At 36.6% G+C, this 19,388-nt stretch overlaps 1 protein-coding gene across 1 annotated transcript in view; it reads left to right on the top strand.

Moving 5' to 3' along the window:
- The window catches only part of CFAP54 (cilia and flagella associated protein 54), a gene marked incomplete at its 5' end in the record, with an annotated part of 297,105 nt that overhangs the window by 106,337 nt on the left and 171,380 nt on the right, over positions 1-19,388 (top strand). The window contains 4 exon segments of the mRNA XM_079935999.1: positions 7,814-7,942; positions 9,574-9,688; positions 11,636-11,725; positions 12,403-12,529. Coding sequence (XP_079792125.1) covers positions 7,814-7,942; positions 9,574-9,688; positions 11,636-11,725; positions 12,403-12,529 — 461 coding nt within the window.

Below are 19,388 nucleotides of genomic sequence, written 5' to 3'. Positions count from 1 at the left end.
ACTGCATGGATGGGCTGATATGATGGGACTTAAGTTTGCTTCTGTGGAGGTCTGGCAACAGAGAGGCCTCTACCCTCTACCTTAGCAAAAAGGTCATGGTTTGCTGGCAATTCAGGCTCCTGGCCTGACCTCAGGAGCAGAAAATCATATTCCTTCCGTCACTCACTGGTTTGCCGCTCTTGGAGAGACATCTATGACCTGATCTGTGTAGATGCTGAGGGAGCATAAGCCTTTAGCAGGAAGAAAAATAACAACTCACTTAAGGGAAGAGGCCAAACACTAGAATAATTGTATTATTTACCCTCACCATGTTGAAAAGGATCAGAGATGACTTAAGAAAAAGAAACCTGTCAAGCAATGCAATCAGAACAAATTTAAGTTTTTTCTTCGGTTTTACTGAGATATAACTGGCATACAGCACTGTGTAAGTTTAAGGTGTACAACATAATGACTTGATTTACATACATCATGAAGTGATTACCACAATAAATTTAGTGAACATGCATCATCTCCTATAGATACAAAATTAAAGAAATAGAAAAAAATTTTTTTTCTTGTGATGAGAACTCTTAGGATTTACTCTTAACAGCTTTCATATACAACAAATTTAATTTTTGATTAAAAAATAGGTAAAGATTATGATTATGATACTTCTCGAGTCACATCTGGAAGCTCAAGAAATACCCGACAATGTAGAATAGAATTATCTAGAGATAAATTCACAAGACAGATCCAGAAGTCAGAACATGAAACAAAGGAGTCTGGAGGTAGAAAAGAAATAAGTAGAGAAGTAATCATCTTTCTGAGTCCCAGGCGGGATTAATGTAAGAATATATGTGTAGACACATGTTGGTGAAATTCCTGAAGTCCAAGGATAAGGATGAATCTTAAAGTTTTGAGACCCAAAGAACAGATTATTTATTTGCAATGGAAAGAGAATCAATTAGCTTCAGACTTTTTTAATCAGCAACACTAACAGTTAAATTCCTGGAGCAACATTTATAGAATCCTGAGGGAAGAAGACTAAGGCCCCAAAATTACTAACCAGGAAAAGATATCATTCATTTGTCAGGGCAAAATAAACATTTTCAGAAGTGCAGGCATTTAAAAAGTATTCTGTCCATGTACTTATCTGAGGACAACACTTGGGGAAATACTCTATCAAATGACAGTTGGTTCAGAACAGAAATCCCAAGATAGGGAAAGACAAAAAGGAGAGGAATAATGGGAGCATCGAATCTTGCAATATATGTATTATTAAAGTTAAATAGATAATAATGATGTGACTAGGACTTTGTAATATAAATGCTAAGTAGGGACTTTTGAAATATAAGAGTCATCCTTGAAAGAAAAACTTAACAGTAACCTAGAACTAAAGCTTCTATCCTGTTTGGGGTTGAGGGAGGTGTGAGCAGCTATAGATGCATGGTGCATGTGTGTTAAAAATACATATAGTATAAAACTACATGTTGTATAACATTTTTTTAAATTAATTAATTAATTAATTTTTGGCTACGTCGGGTCTTCGTTGCTGCGCGCGGGCTTTCTCTCGTTGTGGCGAGCAGGGGCTACTCTTCGTTGTGGTGTGTGGGCCTCTCATTGCAGTGGCTTCTCTTGTTGCAGAGCACGGGCTCTAGGCGCGTGAGCTTCAGTAGTTGTGGCACGTGGGCTCAGATAGTTGTGGTTCATGGGCTCTCAAGCTGCAGGCTCAGCAGTTGTGGCGCATGGGCTTAGTTGCTCCGCGGCATGTGGGATCTTCCTGAACCAGGGCTCGAACCCGTGTCCCCTGCATTTGCAGGCAGATTCTTAACCACTGTGCCACCAGGGAATTCCCCACATATTGTATAACATTATTATTTTCTTTTGATGGAATATATGTATTTAGAGATGACTCAGGAATATGTAGGCATGAGCCGATCTTTAAAGCACAGTAGGACTTCAAAATTGACAGGAAAGAAAAGCAAACAGAGGAATGACAGGGAGGAAAAAGGAACAGGAAAAAATGACAGGGACGAAAAATGGCTAATTCAGCGAAAGTAAGAAGAAGGAAAGTGAGATTGTACTTAAGATGGAAGGAATAAAACCAAGTACATTAATTACTTCCCTAAGCGTGAATGAACTCAGGAGACAGAGACTGTCAGATGGGCTGAAAAGGCAGATTCAAATGTGTATTATTTGAAGAAACACTTGTAAAGCAAGATAACAAGCAATTTGAAAAATAAATAGCCAAAGATATTGGGAAAATGCAAACAAAAATGAAGGAAGGGTGGCAATTTTCATATTTGAAAAAGCAGAATTCAGTGTCCAAAACATTAATCAGGACAAAGAGAGGCATTATGTAGTGTCCTTCCAATCGCTCCTGGATGGCACCTGGCACTTTCTGGTCTTAGGGCAGTCTCACTGTCAAGTATTAAAGATGAAGTCTGAATTAAAACAAAACTTGAATTGTTTACAACAGCAAATTAAAGGAGAAAAACAATTAGGTTACATGAAAAATGCTACAAACGCGTTTGATAACACTCAGCAACTTTTCCTAATAAAACTTCTAAATAGGTTAGGAAGGGAAGGAAGTTATTGCATAATGATAAAGACATTTACCAAAAATTTTTAGCAAATATCATACTAAACGGCAAATTTTTGAAGCTGTTTCCTTAAAATCAGGCACAGGAGATACTGACTCTTAATAATGTGATTCATTATTTGTAGAGATCTGGTCTGATGAAATAGATAAGGTATGAAATAATTTTATAATATTAGAAAAGCATAATTTGTAATTGTAGAGGTCTCAAAACCCCATGAGAATCTAGTAAAAGATTACTAGAATTAAAAAGAATTTATAAAATGGTATAAGAATTTATAAGAAGTTAGAAAGTTATGTAAGACACTGATAAGTTGGGTTTTTTTTAATGTTTTTCTTATTGTTTTTATTTTTAATATGAGTAGTAGCCAGTTAGAAATGGACAGGGGAAAATATACCACTTATAATACACACTATTTTAAACTTAACAAAATGTTAAAGAACCTAAGTAAAAGAAATGTGAAATCTTACTGAAGGACACAAAATAAGATCTGCACATATGGCAGGCCACACCAAGTTCCTGAATAGGAAGGCTTACTGTCATAGCTATATAAATCTTTCCTAAAATAATATTTCCATGCATTGCAGTTTTAATCAGAATCCTAGTGAGCTTTCTTTGAAACTGATTAGTGTTACTTAGAAATTCTCAGTAGGTATTAAAATTTACCAAGGCCACTTCAATAAAAAATGGTCTTAATAGAGTAACGGGCAAATAGATCAGTGGAATAAAATAGAGACTCCAGGAAGAGCTGGCTCCGGGTCTACAGGAAGAACTTAATATAAGACAAAGGTGGCATTTATATTCATTGAGAAAATGATAATTTATCAATAAAAGGTGGTGATATAACCGACTCTTCATTTGAAAATAACGCCAGAGCCCTACCTCATACTGTAAACAAAATGAAGTCCAGATGGATTTGAGGATATTTGGATTGCCTTGAAATCGGGAGACCTTTCTCAACAGGCCACAAAATTCAAAAGATACACACACAAAAATAGATAAATAGATGACACGATCATTTAAAAATACTTTTTTAAATGATAAGACACTATAGACAAAGCTTAAAGGCATTTATTTTTAAAAAATACAACAGTTGCAGGATTATTAACATTGATTGCCTCAGGCAGTAATCAATGAGAAAATAGGAAATAACTTCACAGTTTGGGAAAAGAAGGATCAGATTTATTTTTAATTATGGAGGATATGATTAAATATTTCAGTCACCTTAAAAAGTGGAACAGTGAACAAGTACCAGAGGATGAATGGCCATCTAATGAGGTCAGAGAGAAGCCATTCAAGGGTTTCAAACCTGGGAATGACGTAATGAGATTTGCATTTTAGAAAAAAGAAATTATTCTGGTTGCACAACAGCTAATAATTAGAGGGGGATAAGATCCAAGGCAGGAAATGAGTTAGAAGGCGAGAGGTGATGAACTAAACTAGTGTGGAAAAAGTGAGAGATAGAATTGAAAGGATTCAAGAGTTATTTATGAGATAGAATTGAGTAGGGGGGGATCAAGGAGGGAGAGGGAAGAGTCCACAGTAATCCAGGATCTGGGCAGTTGGGTGAGTACAATGCAATTTGTTGAACCCTGGGTGGGAAAGGGGGAAAAGATAATGAGTTTTGAATATATTGAATTTGGGGGCATACAGGATATCCAGAGAGGTGGACATTATATAATTGGACCTATAGGCTTGAAGTTCAGGAGAGGCCAAATATATGTAAAGACAACGGAGTCATTAGTATACGGGCTCAACTGAAGCAACAGAGATAGATGGTATCACCCGGGGTCAATGTGTAGAGTAAGAAAAGAAGAGAATTGTCTTAAGAATCTCAAGGGTGTTGTTAGTCCACGGGTCTCATCCGGCTTCCACTAGGCAAGAGGAAGAATTGGAAAGGTGATTAGTCCAAAGGTGTTTTATTATTCCTAACCCCTCCCCAACCTTAAGAATCTTTCTGGTGCTATTAGTTCTGTCATTGTCACAAGGGGGTAACTGTTGAAAGCAGGGGTCCCACACAATCCAAAGGACCCCTTTCCGTTCCCACTGCTCAGTCACACACACACATCAATTAGTGTAATCCTGGGCTAAAAGGGCACCTTCCAAGGTTACTTTTCTTTAGAATATATTCATCTGCTTGGCCTCACCTCCCCCTTTCCCCCTGAACCCTTCCATCAGTGAGTATTTCCAGGACAGGGGTGTCATTTGCAAATAAGAAAATACCGGGTTACACTGTCTTTCCAGGGCACTGGGCAGCTGTTCACCTTACATTTAAATAACTAACCGTGGCTGCTGCAGTGTTTCTTCCAGAACAAAGACACTTTATTCCAAGGCAGCTCATTGCTTGTAACTTGCCAATAGCAACTTCTCCTGCTAAAAACCAACTAAACAGCCAACCAACCAGCCAACCAAAAAACCAGTCCTGCTTACACAGGCACTCCGTATATGACCGTTAATGGGGAGGAGTCAGGAGAGGGAAGGGATAAGGATGGAGGAGAGGAGAGGTGGCCCCTAGACCAGGGTCCCAGCAGCGTGATCCGGGCATGTGTGGGGTCAGCTTGGACAGGACATCTGTCTCTCCTCTCTCACAGTAGGAGGATGGTTATCCTTATGCATGGGTGTGTAGGTGGGTTTGGGGACAGCAGATATGCCAGTTCCCCTGCACTGCTCTCTGGAAAGGAAGCAAGGTCATTTGCAGAGAGTGGGGAGGTGGAGAGTGAGGGTGGGCTCCAGAGATGTGAGAAGATGTTTGTGTAACAGCCCCCGTGGGAGACGGGAGAGAGTGCTGACCTAGAATAAGCAGGGTTTCCACCCAGCGTTTGGGGCCGCGTGGAGGCTGAGATCCTCCACGAAATTCACATGCCTCCTCTCTCAGCTGCCTGTGGTTTTTCTCCCACAGCAGTTTGCGACTGGCTCTGTATTTCTTGACCGCCACCCGTGACTCCAGCCCCTTTCCCCCGCCTGAGGAATCATTTTGAGATCCTCTGGACATTATTGTAGAAATGACCCTGAATGTTCTGGACATTTTCTTTAAAGTATATTGAACTGGCCAAAAAAGTTCGTTTGGGTTTTCTGTGAGGTGTTAACGCAAAACCCCAAAGAACTTTTTGGCCAACACGCTATATATTAATGTCAGGATTTGATGCTAGAGCTGGTTCTGTCCCAAATTGATACTCTGAGAATTGTCATTTCAGAAGTTTCCTCCAGCCTGACCAATAGACCCAGAAGCCTGACTACCCCTGAATCCCAGATTTGAGGCATTCGTTTGATAGAAACATATTTTTATAGAGATTTTCTCTTAGGACATGTAAAGCCCAATTAGTCAAACGGCCCTGTTTCTTTTCTCTGTTCTGTTTTAAAAATTGGTAATCTTTCCGGATGGTTCAATCTTTCTTCTTTAAGGAGCAGTATTTTTTTCTGAAAGCTGCCAGAATTCCAAATAAAGTACCACTTCTGAGACATGTCATCTTAAATATTTGATTATTTTCACATTGTTAAAAAATTTATTATGCCAAACATCTGGCACATTTAAAAAATTTCTATTCACCATTTGGTATGTTAAGTAGAATTAGTTCTCTGTTTTGCTTTTGTTTGGAAAAATTCATTCTCATTTAGTATTTTCCACTGGCATGTTAAAATTCATTCTCATTTAGTATTTTCCACTGGCATGTTAAAATTCATTCTCATTTAGTATTTTCCACTGGCATTGTTAAAAAATTTATTATGCCAAACATCTGGCACATTTAAAAAATTTCTATTCACCATTTGGTATGTTGAGTAGAATTGGTTCTCTGTTTTTCTTTTGTTTGGAAAAAATTCATTCTCATTTAAGTATTTTCCACTGGCATGTTAAAACAAGGAGAAAAGATTGCACAGTGCTGTATAAACCAAATATGTTGGAAAGCAAAGGTGAATGGGGAGCAAATGTTAGCTCACTTCTGTTTTCTAATAACAAAACTTGTTCCCTCTCTTATCAGTTTTACAATGAGATTGGACAGTTTTGCCTAGCATTCAAAGCCCTGCTTGACCTAACCCCACCTACCTTGGCAAAATTTGTTTCACTGTTTTCCTTTCCACATTCTGTCCCACAGTCAACATTAGTTTAACACCATTGCCCTGGCCCTACAGAAATATTTCCAGTTCTTAGCATTTGCATTAGGTAGGTCTTATGAGCTTCAAGCAGCCACTCACTGTTTTTCAACCACCTTATATATTCTTTCCCTGCCTGGGAAGTAATAGTTGTTACTTATCTTACATACTAACCTATTCAGCTTAACAGAATACACCTACAGATAAATTCATACAAACTTATTTATACCCTGAGAGTATTGTCCTGGGGATTCACGGTGAATACATCCCTTTTATGGGCTCTTTCACTAGAGCAGGGTCTATGCAAATCAGATTGCTGGCCAGGGAAGCTTTCCTGGAGTTAGTGCTAGGGCCCAGGGTTTAACGACCAAGTAACGCTATATAAATCAGGTGGGAAAGCTGTTCTGGGAAAGGCCTCAGCTGTAGGAAGGCATGAAGTCCTGATACCATGGTGACTAGCAGGATTTATACTTGGCTTAATATTTTGTAAGCTTAAAGTGCAAGGAGATGAATAGTGGAAGATGACACTGGAGAGGTAGGTAAGGGCCAGGCTAGAGGAGGCCAGATAACAGTTCGTAACCAGGAGCGTGGAAGAGAGTGGCAGAGCGGGCCCCTTCTCCTGAGTCAGTGTGTGCTTCCCCTACGGCTCATGGAGAACCTGCCAAAACCAGCTGACCTCCAGCCTAGTTTACTGCCAGAATGTCATGTAAATCATTTACTGCTATAAATGCCCCCGAGACATCATGAGGTCAGTAATTGTGCCATTTCACAAAGAAGACAACTCAAGACAAGAAGTGGTGGTTATGTGACCTTTAAGAATGATTTTGTTTTAGCATGGATCTTTTAAGTGGAAATGTTTTTTCATAGTTAACTTACTGTACCAAAAGAGGTATGGCTGTATGTCCCAGAGATATGGAGAATTCATTACTGATGAGATTCCTGGTTTTGTCTTTTATTTAAAATAGTGAAATCATGCAGTTTTAATTCTAGGGAAATATGATCTGGAGGTAAGCTTACAGTTTTCTTAACAGAAACAGGGGAGTTATATCCAAAACATGAGACTTTTGAATTTATGGAAGATGATACATGACTCTTGAAAATAGACTTGTTTCCAACAGAGAAAATTAATAAATATTTTAAATTAGATTCTGCGCTCATGGAAGGAATATGACCTGGCAGTAATGATTATAAATTATGGAAAAAAGATGTTGGACATCACATCAGGGTGCAAATCTCTGTTTGGTGTTACTGACCAAGAAGAAATGCCAGAGGAGGTAATTGTTCTTTGTGTTTCATCTTTAAAGGTATATTTAGCTGAATTTTCTAAGAGGTCATGTAGTATTAGTGAACATGTTAGAAAATTGATCAATTTTTAATTTGTTGTATTTACATAAAAGAAAGCGAATATGTGAAGAGCTTTTTTTCCTTTTAATTATTATCAAGAAAATGAAAAGGTATCCGTGCTAGAATACTTAATAGCCCCCGTCACACGTACTGATGATCAGTTAGGTGTTGATAGAGAGCTTCCTACACCCAGTTGGGCATTGGACTGAAAGCCCTCTACAGTCTCTCCCAGACTGAAGATTTTTATTATTCTGAGTGGGTCACTGAATGCAGTAAATACACGTCAGAGCTTTTCACTCTGTTCAAAGTAGATTTCCTAAACTCCCTGTGACACCTCAGTTGTCTCCTTTATGAGGCTGGTAATGTTAGAGACAACTTTTTAATATCTGCCTCCCAAGCATGGGTCTTACTAGAATCTTATTTTATTGCCTTTTCTTGAAACTATGTGGTTAAATGATTTTGTAGATCAAATTTTGAAGTACTGCTTAGTTTATCAGGTTTCTGAGGAGCATCAGGAGCTACAGTACTTGACGCCCCTTCTGTGACTGGGGCCAGGGTAGAAACTGTTACCCCCAAGCCTGTTTCAGTTGGAGTAGCTCCATTTCTCTCTCTATTATATGCTGCAAAAGCTTAAAAAAACCCCACTGGATGAATATTTTTAGCCATACTACATTTGTTGGGGGGAGGGTTGTCTAGAGAAGGTTTTGATTTAAGCTGAAAGCAACTTGAGCGGTTTTTTTCACCAAGTGTTGTCCACTCAAGAGTCCGTCAGCCAGACCCTTTATGTCACCCAGGCCTTGACTCAGGGCTCTGTCCCTTCACATCATGGTAGGACAGGACCCCTTGCCCCTTTCCTTGGAGCCTCTAGTCCAGCAGAGGGTTGTGATACTTCTTTCAGACTAAGACTGTAGGGACTGAGAACCTAATACCTACTTTATGGGAGTCAGAAGTCATTATAACCATTCAGGGTCCCTTTAAGCCTAAAAGAGCTTGGGAGGTCTATTTTTTTTGGAGAAGAGGAGACATTAACCAGTCCATTCTCAGGCTCAGACAGATGAAAGCATGGTGGGGAGCCTGAGCTCATACCCGCCAACTCTTAGTCCACTAATTGCTGATCCTGTTATGTGCAATGAAAGGCAAAGCAGCAAAAGCAATTAGCTTCCTTGTAAAGAAGCTCCTTCTGGGAAAAAGAAAGGAAAAAGGGATACATTTCTGAGAGCATTTTCTTTTGAGGATTTTTAGAGATATACCCTCAACTGCTCTCAGAATGTTGTGTGTATTGGGGGGAGCTGTTTAGGGGAGCAGAAGTTACTAGGAAAAAGGGAGAGGGAAGAGAAGAAATATTTTGGTTAACATCCATAAAACACTTAGTACTGTGTCTGGCATTTAGTTAGGCTACAATGGCTTATTATTAATTATTAGCTAATTATTAATACATTTTACCATGTAGATTCATAGTTTGGTCTACCAAGTATGAAACATAATTTAAAGAATATTATTTGAAAATGACAATTCTTGAAACATGTTGAAGTACGTTCTGACATTTAACCAATGTTTCTAGGGTTCTTCCAAGAAGTCTTCCAAGACTAAGAAGCCACAACAGATATTATTACCTGAAAAAATAAATGAACATCTGGGTTTATTGGAGACACACCTACTCAAACTGACAAAGCAATGTAGTGTTTTTTTTTTCTTTCTGTATAATTCTGTTTAGCATTTTGCCGTTTAAAATAGAAAATATTCTGTTAAAAGGATTAGGATGAGATTAGCATTTGGTAAACCCTTTAAGGTTTATGCAGTGCTTTTACACTGTGTCATTAATCCTAACAATACGTTGTTAATAAGGGATTGCTAACCACTTTTTACAGATGTGGCTCATAAAGATTAAGTGATTTATTTAGCATTACATAGCTGACTTGGATTTGAGCCTAAATCTTCTCATCCTAAAGCAGGGTTTCTCAGCTTCAACACTATTGCCAATTTTGGCCAGATAATACTTTGCTGTGGGGGACTGTCCTAGGCATTGTGCATGTGGAGTGACATCCCTGGCCTTTGTCCAGAGATGCATAGCACACCATTCTCCCTGCATTCTCCCCAGCTGTGACAACCAACTGTGAGGCAAATGTTGGCAAATATATTGTGGAAGGGGGACACAAAATTGAGAATCACTGCTCTAAAGACAAGAATGTAACTGAGAAATAAAGTGATGGCATGACGGGTGTTATGTACGAGTGATTTGAACCATGGTTTACTCAAGTGAGATGGACTCAAGTGAGTCATTGTGCTGTATAGTAATTTAATAATAGACCAAAATGTTAACACAGTGATTGGAGTTTGAGAGATTGCAGTTTGGAAATCTGATTATGATATTAATTTAGTTTCTGGTGATGACAACTATTATTACATTTTTAAGAAGCAGGACTTCAAACCTTCTAGAAGAACAAAAGAGTACCTACATTTATCTCATTAGGAGGCTCCACTTTGGCCCCTTGGCCTGTTGGGAAGTAACTAAACTTGTAGAGTTCTGTGACCCCACCTCACCTCTCTACTTTGTGCCTCAGTGATATCTGGGTGGTCTTACTGTTTCAGAATTCCCTGACTTGGATCTCTCATTTTATTTCAGTACACTCCATGTCTGTTTCAAGCTGAATTTATGAAATGAACCCAGTGCTGTGTTATTCACATAACCAGTAAACCTAGTTTGGGGAAAGCTGTAATTGTCTGGGTACATATAAAAATATATAATTTCATAAAATGTAAAGTGTTCTGGAAATGTGAATTACTTATTTTCATATTATCAACACCCCCAAACACATTTTAACATTTTACTAAGAAGCACAATATAATGTTACTAGCTAAACAGTAGATTCAGTAACAAAACAATAATAAAAATAATAGTTTTGTACAGTGCTTTCTGTGTGCGAGGAACTATTTTAAGTGTTTCATGCATATGAAAACTTATATAACCCTTATATAACAACCATATGAAATAGGTACTGTTATTATCCCCATTTTAAAGGTAAGGAAATTGAGGCACAGAGAAGGTGAGTAACTTCCCAAGTTCTCATAACTAAAAAGTGTCAGACTTAGGGACTTCCTTGGAGGTCCAATGGTTAAGACTCCATGCTCCCAGTGGATTTGATCCCTGGTGGGGGAACTAAGATCCCGCATCCTGCATGCCATGCGGCCTAAAAAAGAAAGTGTCAGACTTAGAATCTGAACCCAGGCATCCTGGCTCTAGGGGCTGTCCTGTTCATTATTCTATACTTTACTGTCTTTTAAAGATTTTTTATAAAAATGGAGTTCATATAATTGGTAGGTTTCTGAACCTGATATTTGTTGATACACAATAGCTGTTGAATAAGAAAGACTCATGCCTTGGAAACTCTTCCCCTATTTGGTGGTAGACTGCTTGGCCTTTAGGGGAGAAAAAAAAATGAAAGGAAAATAATTAAGGTTATTGGATTTTTTAATCTCCAAAATATGATATAATTGATATTTTAAGGCACATAATTTAGAATGTATACTTGGGTATTTTCCTGTTTTTCATCCCCAGCAAAGAATTTTCATTTTTGCTTATTGATGTTAAACAGAACCAACAACTTAATTCCTTTTAACCTTAGATGTTACAACTGAACTCTCAGGAGCAGAGGATCCCATATTTCTTTACCCTATAGTTTTAAATTGGTCGGTCAAAGGTGCTGTGGAAGAAGGTAGGTGACCTAAACGTACATATGTTGTTCACTCACCTTACTTTTGAATATCTTTTATTCTGTGGATTCTGTTGTTTTTTACTTAAAGGTTTCACTTGTTCTAGGCAGAATATTTCAGGTTCTTACCCATTCAGAATAAGGCAGGCTCTCGATTGCCGAGTAATGAAAGAGACCAAAATAGGTACCTGATTTAAAGTCTGGAAAGACGGAACCTTGATGGTGGCTTGTTTTGGCAGTAAATGGTGTTATTATGAAGCTTACAAAAACTAGGGAATTGAAAAATGTGTTAGTGATCTTTAAGCTTAGCTATGAAGAAATAGCAGCATTATTGCTTATCTCAGAGTGAAATATAATAAAAATTAGGATAACTAGTTATTCTGGCAACTATCAGCAATTTTTTTCCCACCTAGTCATATGTTAGAGGTAACTTTTAGGAAATCTTACAACACCAAGCTGTTTGAAAAATAAATGAAATTTAGACCGTAAAGGAATATTTGATTTTAGAAAACCAATAGTTTCACTACATTTACTCCTATACATTTTTTAAAAGTGAGAAATCTAAAAAGTAGGTTAATAAACTCATCTGTTACAACAAAATGACTGATAGCAATAGTAACCTTTCAATGACAATGACCAAGTGTATTGGAGATTATATATGAACCTTCTTGTTTTCGCAGTTATGAAATTTAAACAGAGACCTAGATTCCTGGAATTCTTTACACAAGTTATGCAAAAATGTATGAATGATGAAAACTTTCAACTTATGGTGGAGATAACAAATCCTGTCTGTGACTTCTTGCAAAGGTATTTGTAATATCTGTTTTATTAGCATTAACAACTTTAAAAAATGAGTAAAATTGTTCCTTAAAGATATATAAAGTGGACGCAAAAGAGAGTGGGGTACATGCAGTTAAAACAGCCATCTGGGAGGTAGTGAGTATTTATGTCTGTGTAAATAAATAAATAAAAATATTCGTACAGCTGAACTAAGGAATAATAGAGCATGTTTATATTTATAGCAGGAAATAAATTAGGCCTTTTGCTATTGAGTCAGTTTGGATGATAGCATCTCTAGGCTATCAGCATCTCTCGCACAGACTTTTGGGTCCACTTATTTATTTATCTAATTAATTTTTCATCCAGTTTTATTGAGGTATAACGGACATATAACACTGTATAAGTTTTAAGGTGTACAGCATAATGATTTGATTTACATATATCATGAAATGATTACCACAGTGGGCTTAGTGAACATTTATCGTCTCATATAAATGCAACATTAAAGAAGTGGAAAAAATTTTTTTCTTCCTTATGATGAGAATTCTTAAGATTTACTCTTAACAAGCTTTATTTATAACATACAGCAGTGTTAATTATCTTTATCTTGTTGTACATTACATCCCTAGTTCTTATTTATCTTATAACTGGAAGTTTGTGCCTTTTGATTATTTTCAGTAATTCCCTCTCCCCCCACCCCCTCCCTTTGATGTAGTCCCATTTGTTTACTTTTGCTTTTGTTTCCCTTGCCTGAGGAGACATATCCAAAAAAAACTGCTAAGACCAATGTCAGAGAGTATACTGCCTATGTTTTCTTCTAGAAGTTTTATGGTTTCAGGTCTTACATTTAAGTCGTTAATCCATTTTGAGCTTATTTTTGTATGTAGTGTGGTTTTTTTTTTTTTAACATCTTTATTGGGGTATAATTGCTTTACAATGGTGTGTTAGTTTCTGCTTTATAACAAAGTGAATCAGTTATACATATACATATGTTCCCATTGTAGTGTGGTTTTGAGGTCCAGTTTCTAATTCTCTACAGTAGCAAGCAGAGCCATTCTTTGCAGTTCCCATATATGTGTGTGAACGGGGAGTTCCTTAAAAATAGAAGTAGTAAAACTTAAAGTTAACCCTCTTATTCTCTAAGCCTGAATGGCTCTCTCTGCCCACAAAGAAAATTGTTGTGTTCTGTGCCAGTTATGAGAGATGCCAAGTGAATCCAGCTTTTCTTCCAATAATTGGGTTTTAATTTCAACACTGGTCATAGGTCTGTCTATCTCATTCTAGGAAAAGAAAACATCAATGACACAAGATCTATTTTAAAAATGACGGCAGAAGAGAAACATTCTCATAAAAACCTACGGGAAAATATTCTTCCTAAAATAGGCACTACATTTATTAGAACAAAAACTTGGAATATATGTGCTTCATGTTTTCAAAAGATGAAATTGCTTCTACTAAGCAGGCCATGGTAATGAGAGAACTGGCCAGAATTAGAAAGTCCCAGAAAATTAAATAAACCATAGCTAAAATGAGATGTTTGGAATCTGTAAATAATATTCTTGATACCAAAGAAAATCAGAATGCACTTTCAGTGAGCAGTAAAATTTGGAGGACTGACCGTGGAGGTCCAATGGAAGAATAATAGATATTCTGAAAGAGGAAAACAGAATAAGTGGTTTAGACCAGTGGTATAATAAAATATGTGAGTTTGGAGATTGAGCAGTATAACTGAGTTCAAGCCAAAGGTAATGATTTCAGTTTTTAAGGCTGAGCAGATGTTTTAGGATGTTCTTCTCCAAGTCAAGGAATATAGGGGAGGGGCAGATGCAACACCTTGATTTCTACTTTGATAGCAATATCTATTTTCTTTTTATGTTTGTATGCATGACATATCTTTGCACAAAGAAAAAAATTTTTTATACTTCAACAGACAAATATGCAGCAGTATTTTCTTCCAATTTTATAGTTTCATGGTTTAGATTTAATATTTTAATCCATATGGAATTTCTTTTGGTGTAGGGTTTAGATTAAAAATCAGGGGTTTTTCCTGTAAAAATTTTAATCAACTGTCTTGGTAACATTTAAAGAGTAATCTCTTTGTTACTTATTATTATTTTTTTTTGCGGTACACGGGCCTCTCACTGTTGTGGCCTTTCCCGTTGCGGAGCACAGGCTCCAGACACGCAGGCTCAGCGGCCATGGCTCACGGATACAGCCGCTCCGCGGCATGTGGGATCTTCCCGGACTGGGGCACGAACCCGTGTCCCCTGCATCGGCAGGCGGACTCTCAACCACTGTGCCACCAGGGAAGCCCACGTTACTTATTTTTAATGCTACCTTTTCACATTGGTGATTCTACTAATAATGCTTATAAGTCACAATGAAGATATTTCATGAATTTTCATGTTCTATATAAAAAAAATCAAAATATATGGGAATAACTGCTAAAAAGACAAAGCTAATTTGATAGAAACATAGTAATATTAAGAGTTTAATGTACTACTTTAAAAAGAAAGAAATAAAAAGGACACAGAAAATGTACATAATATAACTAATAAGATTAATTTAATATAAATAGCCAATTGAGACTAAATACCCTTTAAAGCACTTATTTAATTTAAAAGTGTAATATTTAAGCTGCAAAATAAAACTCAATATATCACCTAGACTAAAATTTGTAAGGACCACATTCTCTTACAGTACAATAAAACTGAAATTTTATAACAAAATAAATTGCTGGCATATATAATTATATAATTTTATAACAATAAATTACTGCCATATATAATTGTATATAATTATAGTATATAAAAAAGAAATTTAAAACTATAGAGCGTTTTGAAAATCATGCTAATGAGAAGCCCACATATCAAATGTACTCAAAGCAGCAGTTAAAGACAAATTTTAGCTTTAGAAGCTCCTGTTACTTACTAAATGAGAAAAATCAAATCAAATGAACTTTGATTGGGCTTGAGAAATTGGAAAAATAACAAAATAAATCTAAGAAAGCAGAAAGAAGAAATAAATAAAAGTTGGAATTAATTTTAAGTTGGTTTTAAAATAGTCCAATTGGCTAGGGTTAGTTCTTTGAATATATGAATAAATGAGGTAATTTTCTGGCCAGCAAAATAAGAAAAAGTGAAATGTAAGTAATCCAAAGAGAAAATAGTCATAAATTTGGAAGTTGTTAAATATTAGATAACAGTATATGTAGTTTAATATGAATAAATTTGAAAATCTAATCTGAAGTCATGATTATCTGGAAAATTTTAAATTATAAGAATTTATTGAAGCAGTAAAAAAATTTGGAAAGCTCAAAAACTTTTTAAGCCTAGTTCCTTCATAGGAACAAATAATTTTGTTTTACATAAAGCTACTTCAGAGCATGGTTATAGTTTCCTAGTAAATTTATCACAGCCGGCTCTGATAACAGTTTTGTAAAAAGAGAATAAAAAAATAGAAAATTAGAGATCAACTTTATTTAGAAGTATATAGAATAAAAATAAAACACTAGCTTATAAATTTAGCAGTGAGAATATAGATTTTGTTCTCAATATAAATATAGTAGGAAATCTAAATATAATTATCATTAGTAGTCCAAGGAGTCTTTTATAGGTGCTAAAAAGTCATGTGGTGATGTTCAGCAGCAATTTCTGGCAAATTAGGATTAAAAGATTTTCTGTTAAAATATGCAGTACAACAAAGAAACCTGTTGTTCCTTCTATCATTTAAAATTGTTCTGAAAGTTCTTGGCAGCACATTAAAATAAGAAATAGAAATTAGGATTAGAATTTATGTGATTATCACATAATACATAAATGTTTATCTCAAAAATGTTTATCAAGTGAAATCCACAGTGAAGTACTCTGAAAATAGAGAGGAAAGATTGATATCTGCAAATAATTATTATTTTTTTTAACTTAAGTTAATTAACTGAAAACTATCAGAGTTAATAATAGAATTCCATAGGATGGGTAGATGCAAAATCAACGCTTTGCTGTATTAACTAGAAAATATAATGGAAAAATGATCCCATTTCTGTGAACTACAGGATTAAGTTTATCAGGAATTGTGAGGGGATTTAGGCTAATATAAAGAAGACCAAACATCTTTACTAAGAGGTATGAAAAAAAATGACTTGAATAAATGGAGAGACATAGTACATTACTTGATAAGCAGATGGAATATTGTGAAGATTTCTGTTATTCTCAAATTAATTTGTTGGTTTAATGCAATTCCAGTCAGATTAGTTTGTATGGAATGGGCTAGAGTAATGAAAAATATTTTAAAAATAAAAAAGCATGAATGAGAGCCTTGTGCTGTCAGATAAAGAATAACAGATTTGTGTTTGTGAAATAATAGGCAGACAGTCATTGGAACTCAATGTTTTGGGTCAGAAGCAGGCAGTGATATAGGTAATCAAAACAATAAGTCATGAAATCAAAGATCAATAATGATGATTACATAAAAATTTAGAAGTACTGTTTTTCATAATACACCATAAACAAAATAAAAAGCAGTCGGAACTAGGAGGAAGCAGTCTATGAAGAGGTTGAGGAGTGGAGGAGTTTATTCAGTGGATGAGAGTTCTGCAGAGCATGGAGGAGAATGCTGAGAGGGCTGGGAAGATGGTGGCCCAAGTGTACACCCATGACCTCCTCTCCTTCCCACCTGTTTCTGGAATAGCAGCAATAAAAGCATTCTGGTGGGGTGGGAGAGAGAGGAGGTAGAGAAGAGACAAGCTGGTTGGAAAACAGCAGGCAACTAAGTTGTGTCAGGATGCAATTAGCAGAGCAGAGGATAGATTCCCAAGTCCCCGGTGATCAGTGGTCCAAGCTTTGTAGTTCAGGCAGACAAAACATTTGCCAAAATGAATGCCAACTAACTGAGAGACTCTTGGAATTGCTGCAGCTTGGCTGGAGTCCCAACCAAGCACAGGATCCAGGATCATCTTTATCAAAATCGAAGTGAGAGGCTGACCACTACTGGGACCAAAATGAGTTTGGGACCCCAGCCCCTGGAACTAGCTACCAGATTCACCTGGTCATTTCCTTCACCTTGTGTTAATATGACTTTACACTTTATTTAATTTAAGCTTTTGGATCCCATTTATCATGTTATAGCAGGGTGGTGTTGTACCTAGCAAGTACTTACCAGAGGAAATATAGATTTTAGGAAATATATAAATTTCAAGGAAAATAGGTAGTAAGTACCAATAGAGGGAGGGATAATAAGCGACCTTACAGTATTCGGAGAAGGGGACAGGTTACCACAGAGGTCGATGGCAGATTAAAAAAAACAAGGTTGAGAATCCTTACAGGTGATTGGGGGGAAGGGAGAACATTTAGTACTGTCCGCCCTTGGCATCCACTCTGCATCCAGGCATTCAGCCAACCATGGATCGGAAATATTCGAAAAAAAAGTTCCAAAAAGTAAAACTTGAATTTGCTGCACTCCCATCAACTATGTACATAGCATTTACATTGTATTTACAACTATTTATATAGAATTTACATTGTATTTAATTTATTTATTCCAAAGAAATTCAGGCTAAATGCTTTCATGATTAAAAGGTATCATTCTTTTTTTAAAATATCTTTATTGGAGTATAATTTCTTTACAATATTGTGTTAGTTTCTGCTGTATAACAAACTGAATCAGCTATATGTATGCATATATCCCCATATACCCTCCCTCTTGCATCTCCCTCCCACCCTCCTTATCTTATCCCTCTAGGTGGTCACAGAGCAGGGAGCTGATCTCCCTGTGCTATGCGCTGCTTCCCATCAGCTATCTCTTTTACATTTGGTAGTGTATATATGTCCATGCCACTCTCTCACTTCATCCCAGCTTACCCTTCCTCCTCCCCGTGTCCTCAAGTCCATTCTCTATGTCTGCATCTTTATTCCTGTCCTCCACTTAGGTTCTTCAGAACCTTTTTTTTTTAATTTTAGATTTCATATATATGTATTAGCATACAGTGTTTGTTTTTCTCTTTCTGATTTACTTCACTCTGTATGAGAGACTCAAGATCCATCCACCTCACTACAAATAACTTCGTTTCTTTTTATGGCTGAGTAATACCCATTGTATATATGTGCCACATCTTCTTTAGCCATTCATCTGTCGATGGACACTTAGGTTGCTTCCATGTCCTGGCTGTTCTAAATAGTGCTGCAGTGAACACTGTGGTACATGATTCTTTTTGAATTATGTTTTTCTCAGGGTATATGCCCGGTAGTGGGATTGCTGGGTCATACGGTAGTTCTATTTTTAGATTTTTAAGGAACCTCCATACTGTTCTCCGTAGTAGCTGTAACAATTTACATTCCTACCAACAGTGCAAGAGGGTTCCCTTTTCTCCACACCCTCTCCAGCATTTATCGTTTGTAGATTTATTGATGATGGCCAATCTGACCAGTGTGAGATGATACCTCATTGTAGTTTTGATTTGCATTTCTCTAATGATTAGTGATGTTGAGTATCCTTTCATGTGTTTGTTAGCAATCTGTATATCTTCTTTAGAGAAACGTCTGTTTAGGTCTTTTGCCCATTTTTGGATTGGGTTTTTGTTTTTTTTGATATTGAGCTGCATGGGCTGCTTGTATATTCTGGAGATTAATCCTTTGTCAGTTACTTCATTGGCAAATGTTTTCTCCCATTCGGAAGGTTATCTTTTCACCTTGTTTATGGTTTCCTTTGATGTGCAAAAGCTTTTAAGTTTCATTAGGTCCCATTTGTTTATTACTGTTTCTATTTCCATTTCTCTAGGAGGTGGGTCAAAAAGGATCTTGCTGTGATGTATGTCATAGAGTGTTCTGCCTATGTTTTCCTCTAAGAGTTTTATAGTGTCTGGCCTTACATTTAGGTCTTTAATCCATTTTGA

This window comes from Stenella coeruleoalba (genome assembly GCF_951394435.1).
Source record: "Stenella coeruleoalba genome assembly, chromosome: 11".
Classification (NCBI taxonomy): domain Eukaryota; kingdom Metazoa; phylum Chordata; class Mammalia; order Artiodactyla; family Delphinidae; genus Stenella; species Stenella coeruleoalba.
This window is presented reverse-complemented; position numbering and strand designations above follow the sequence as displayed.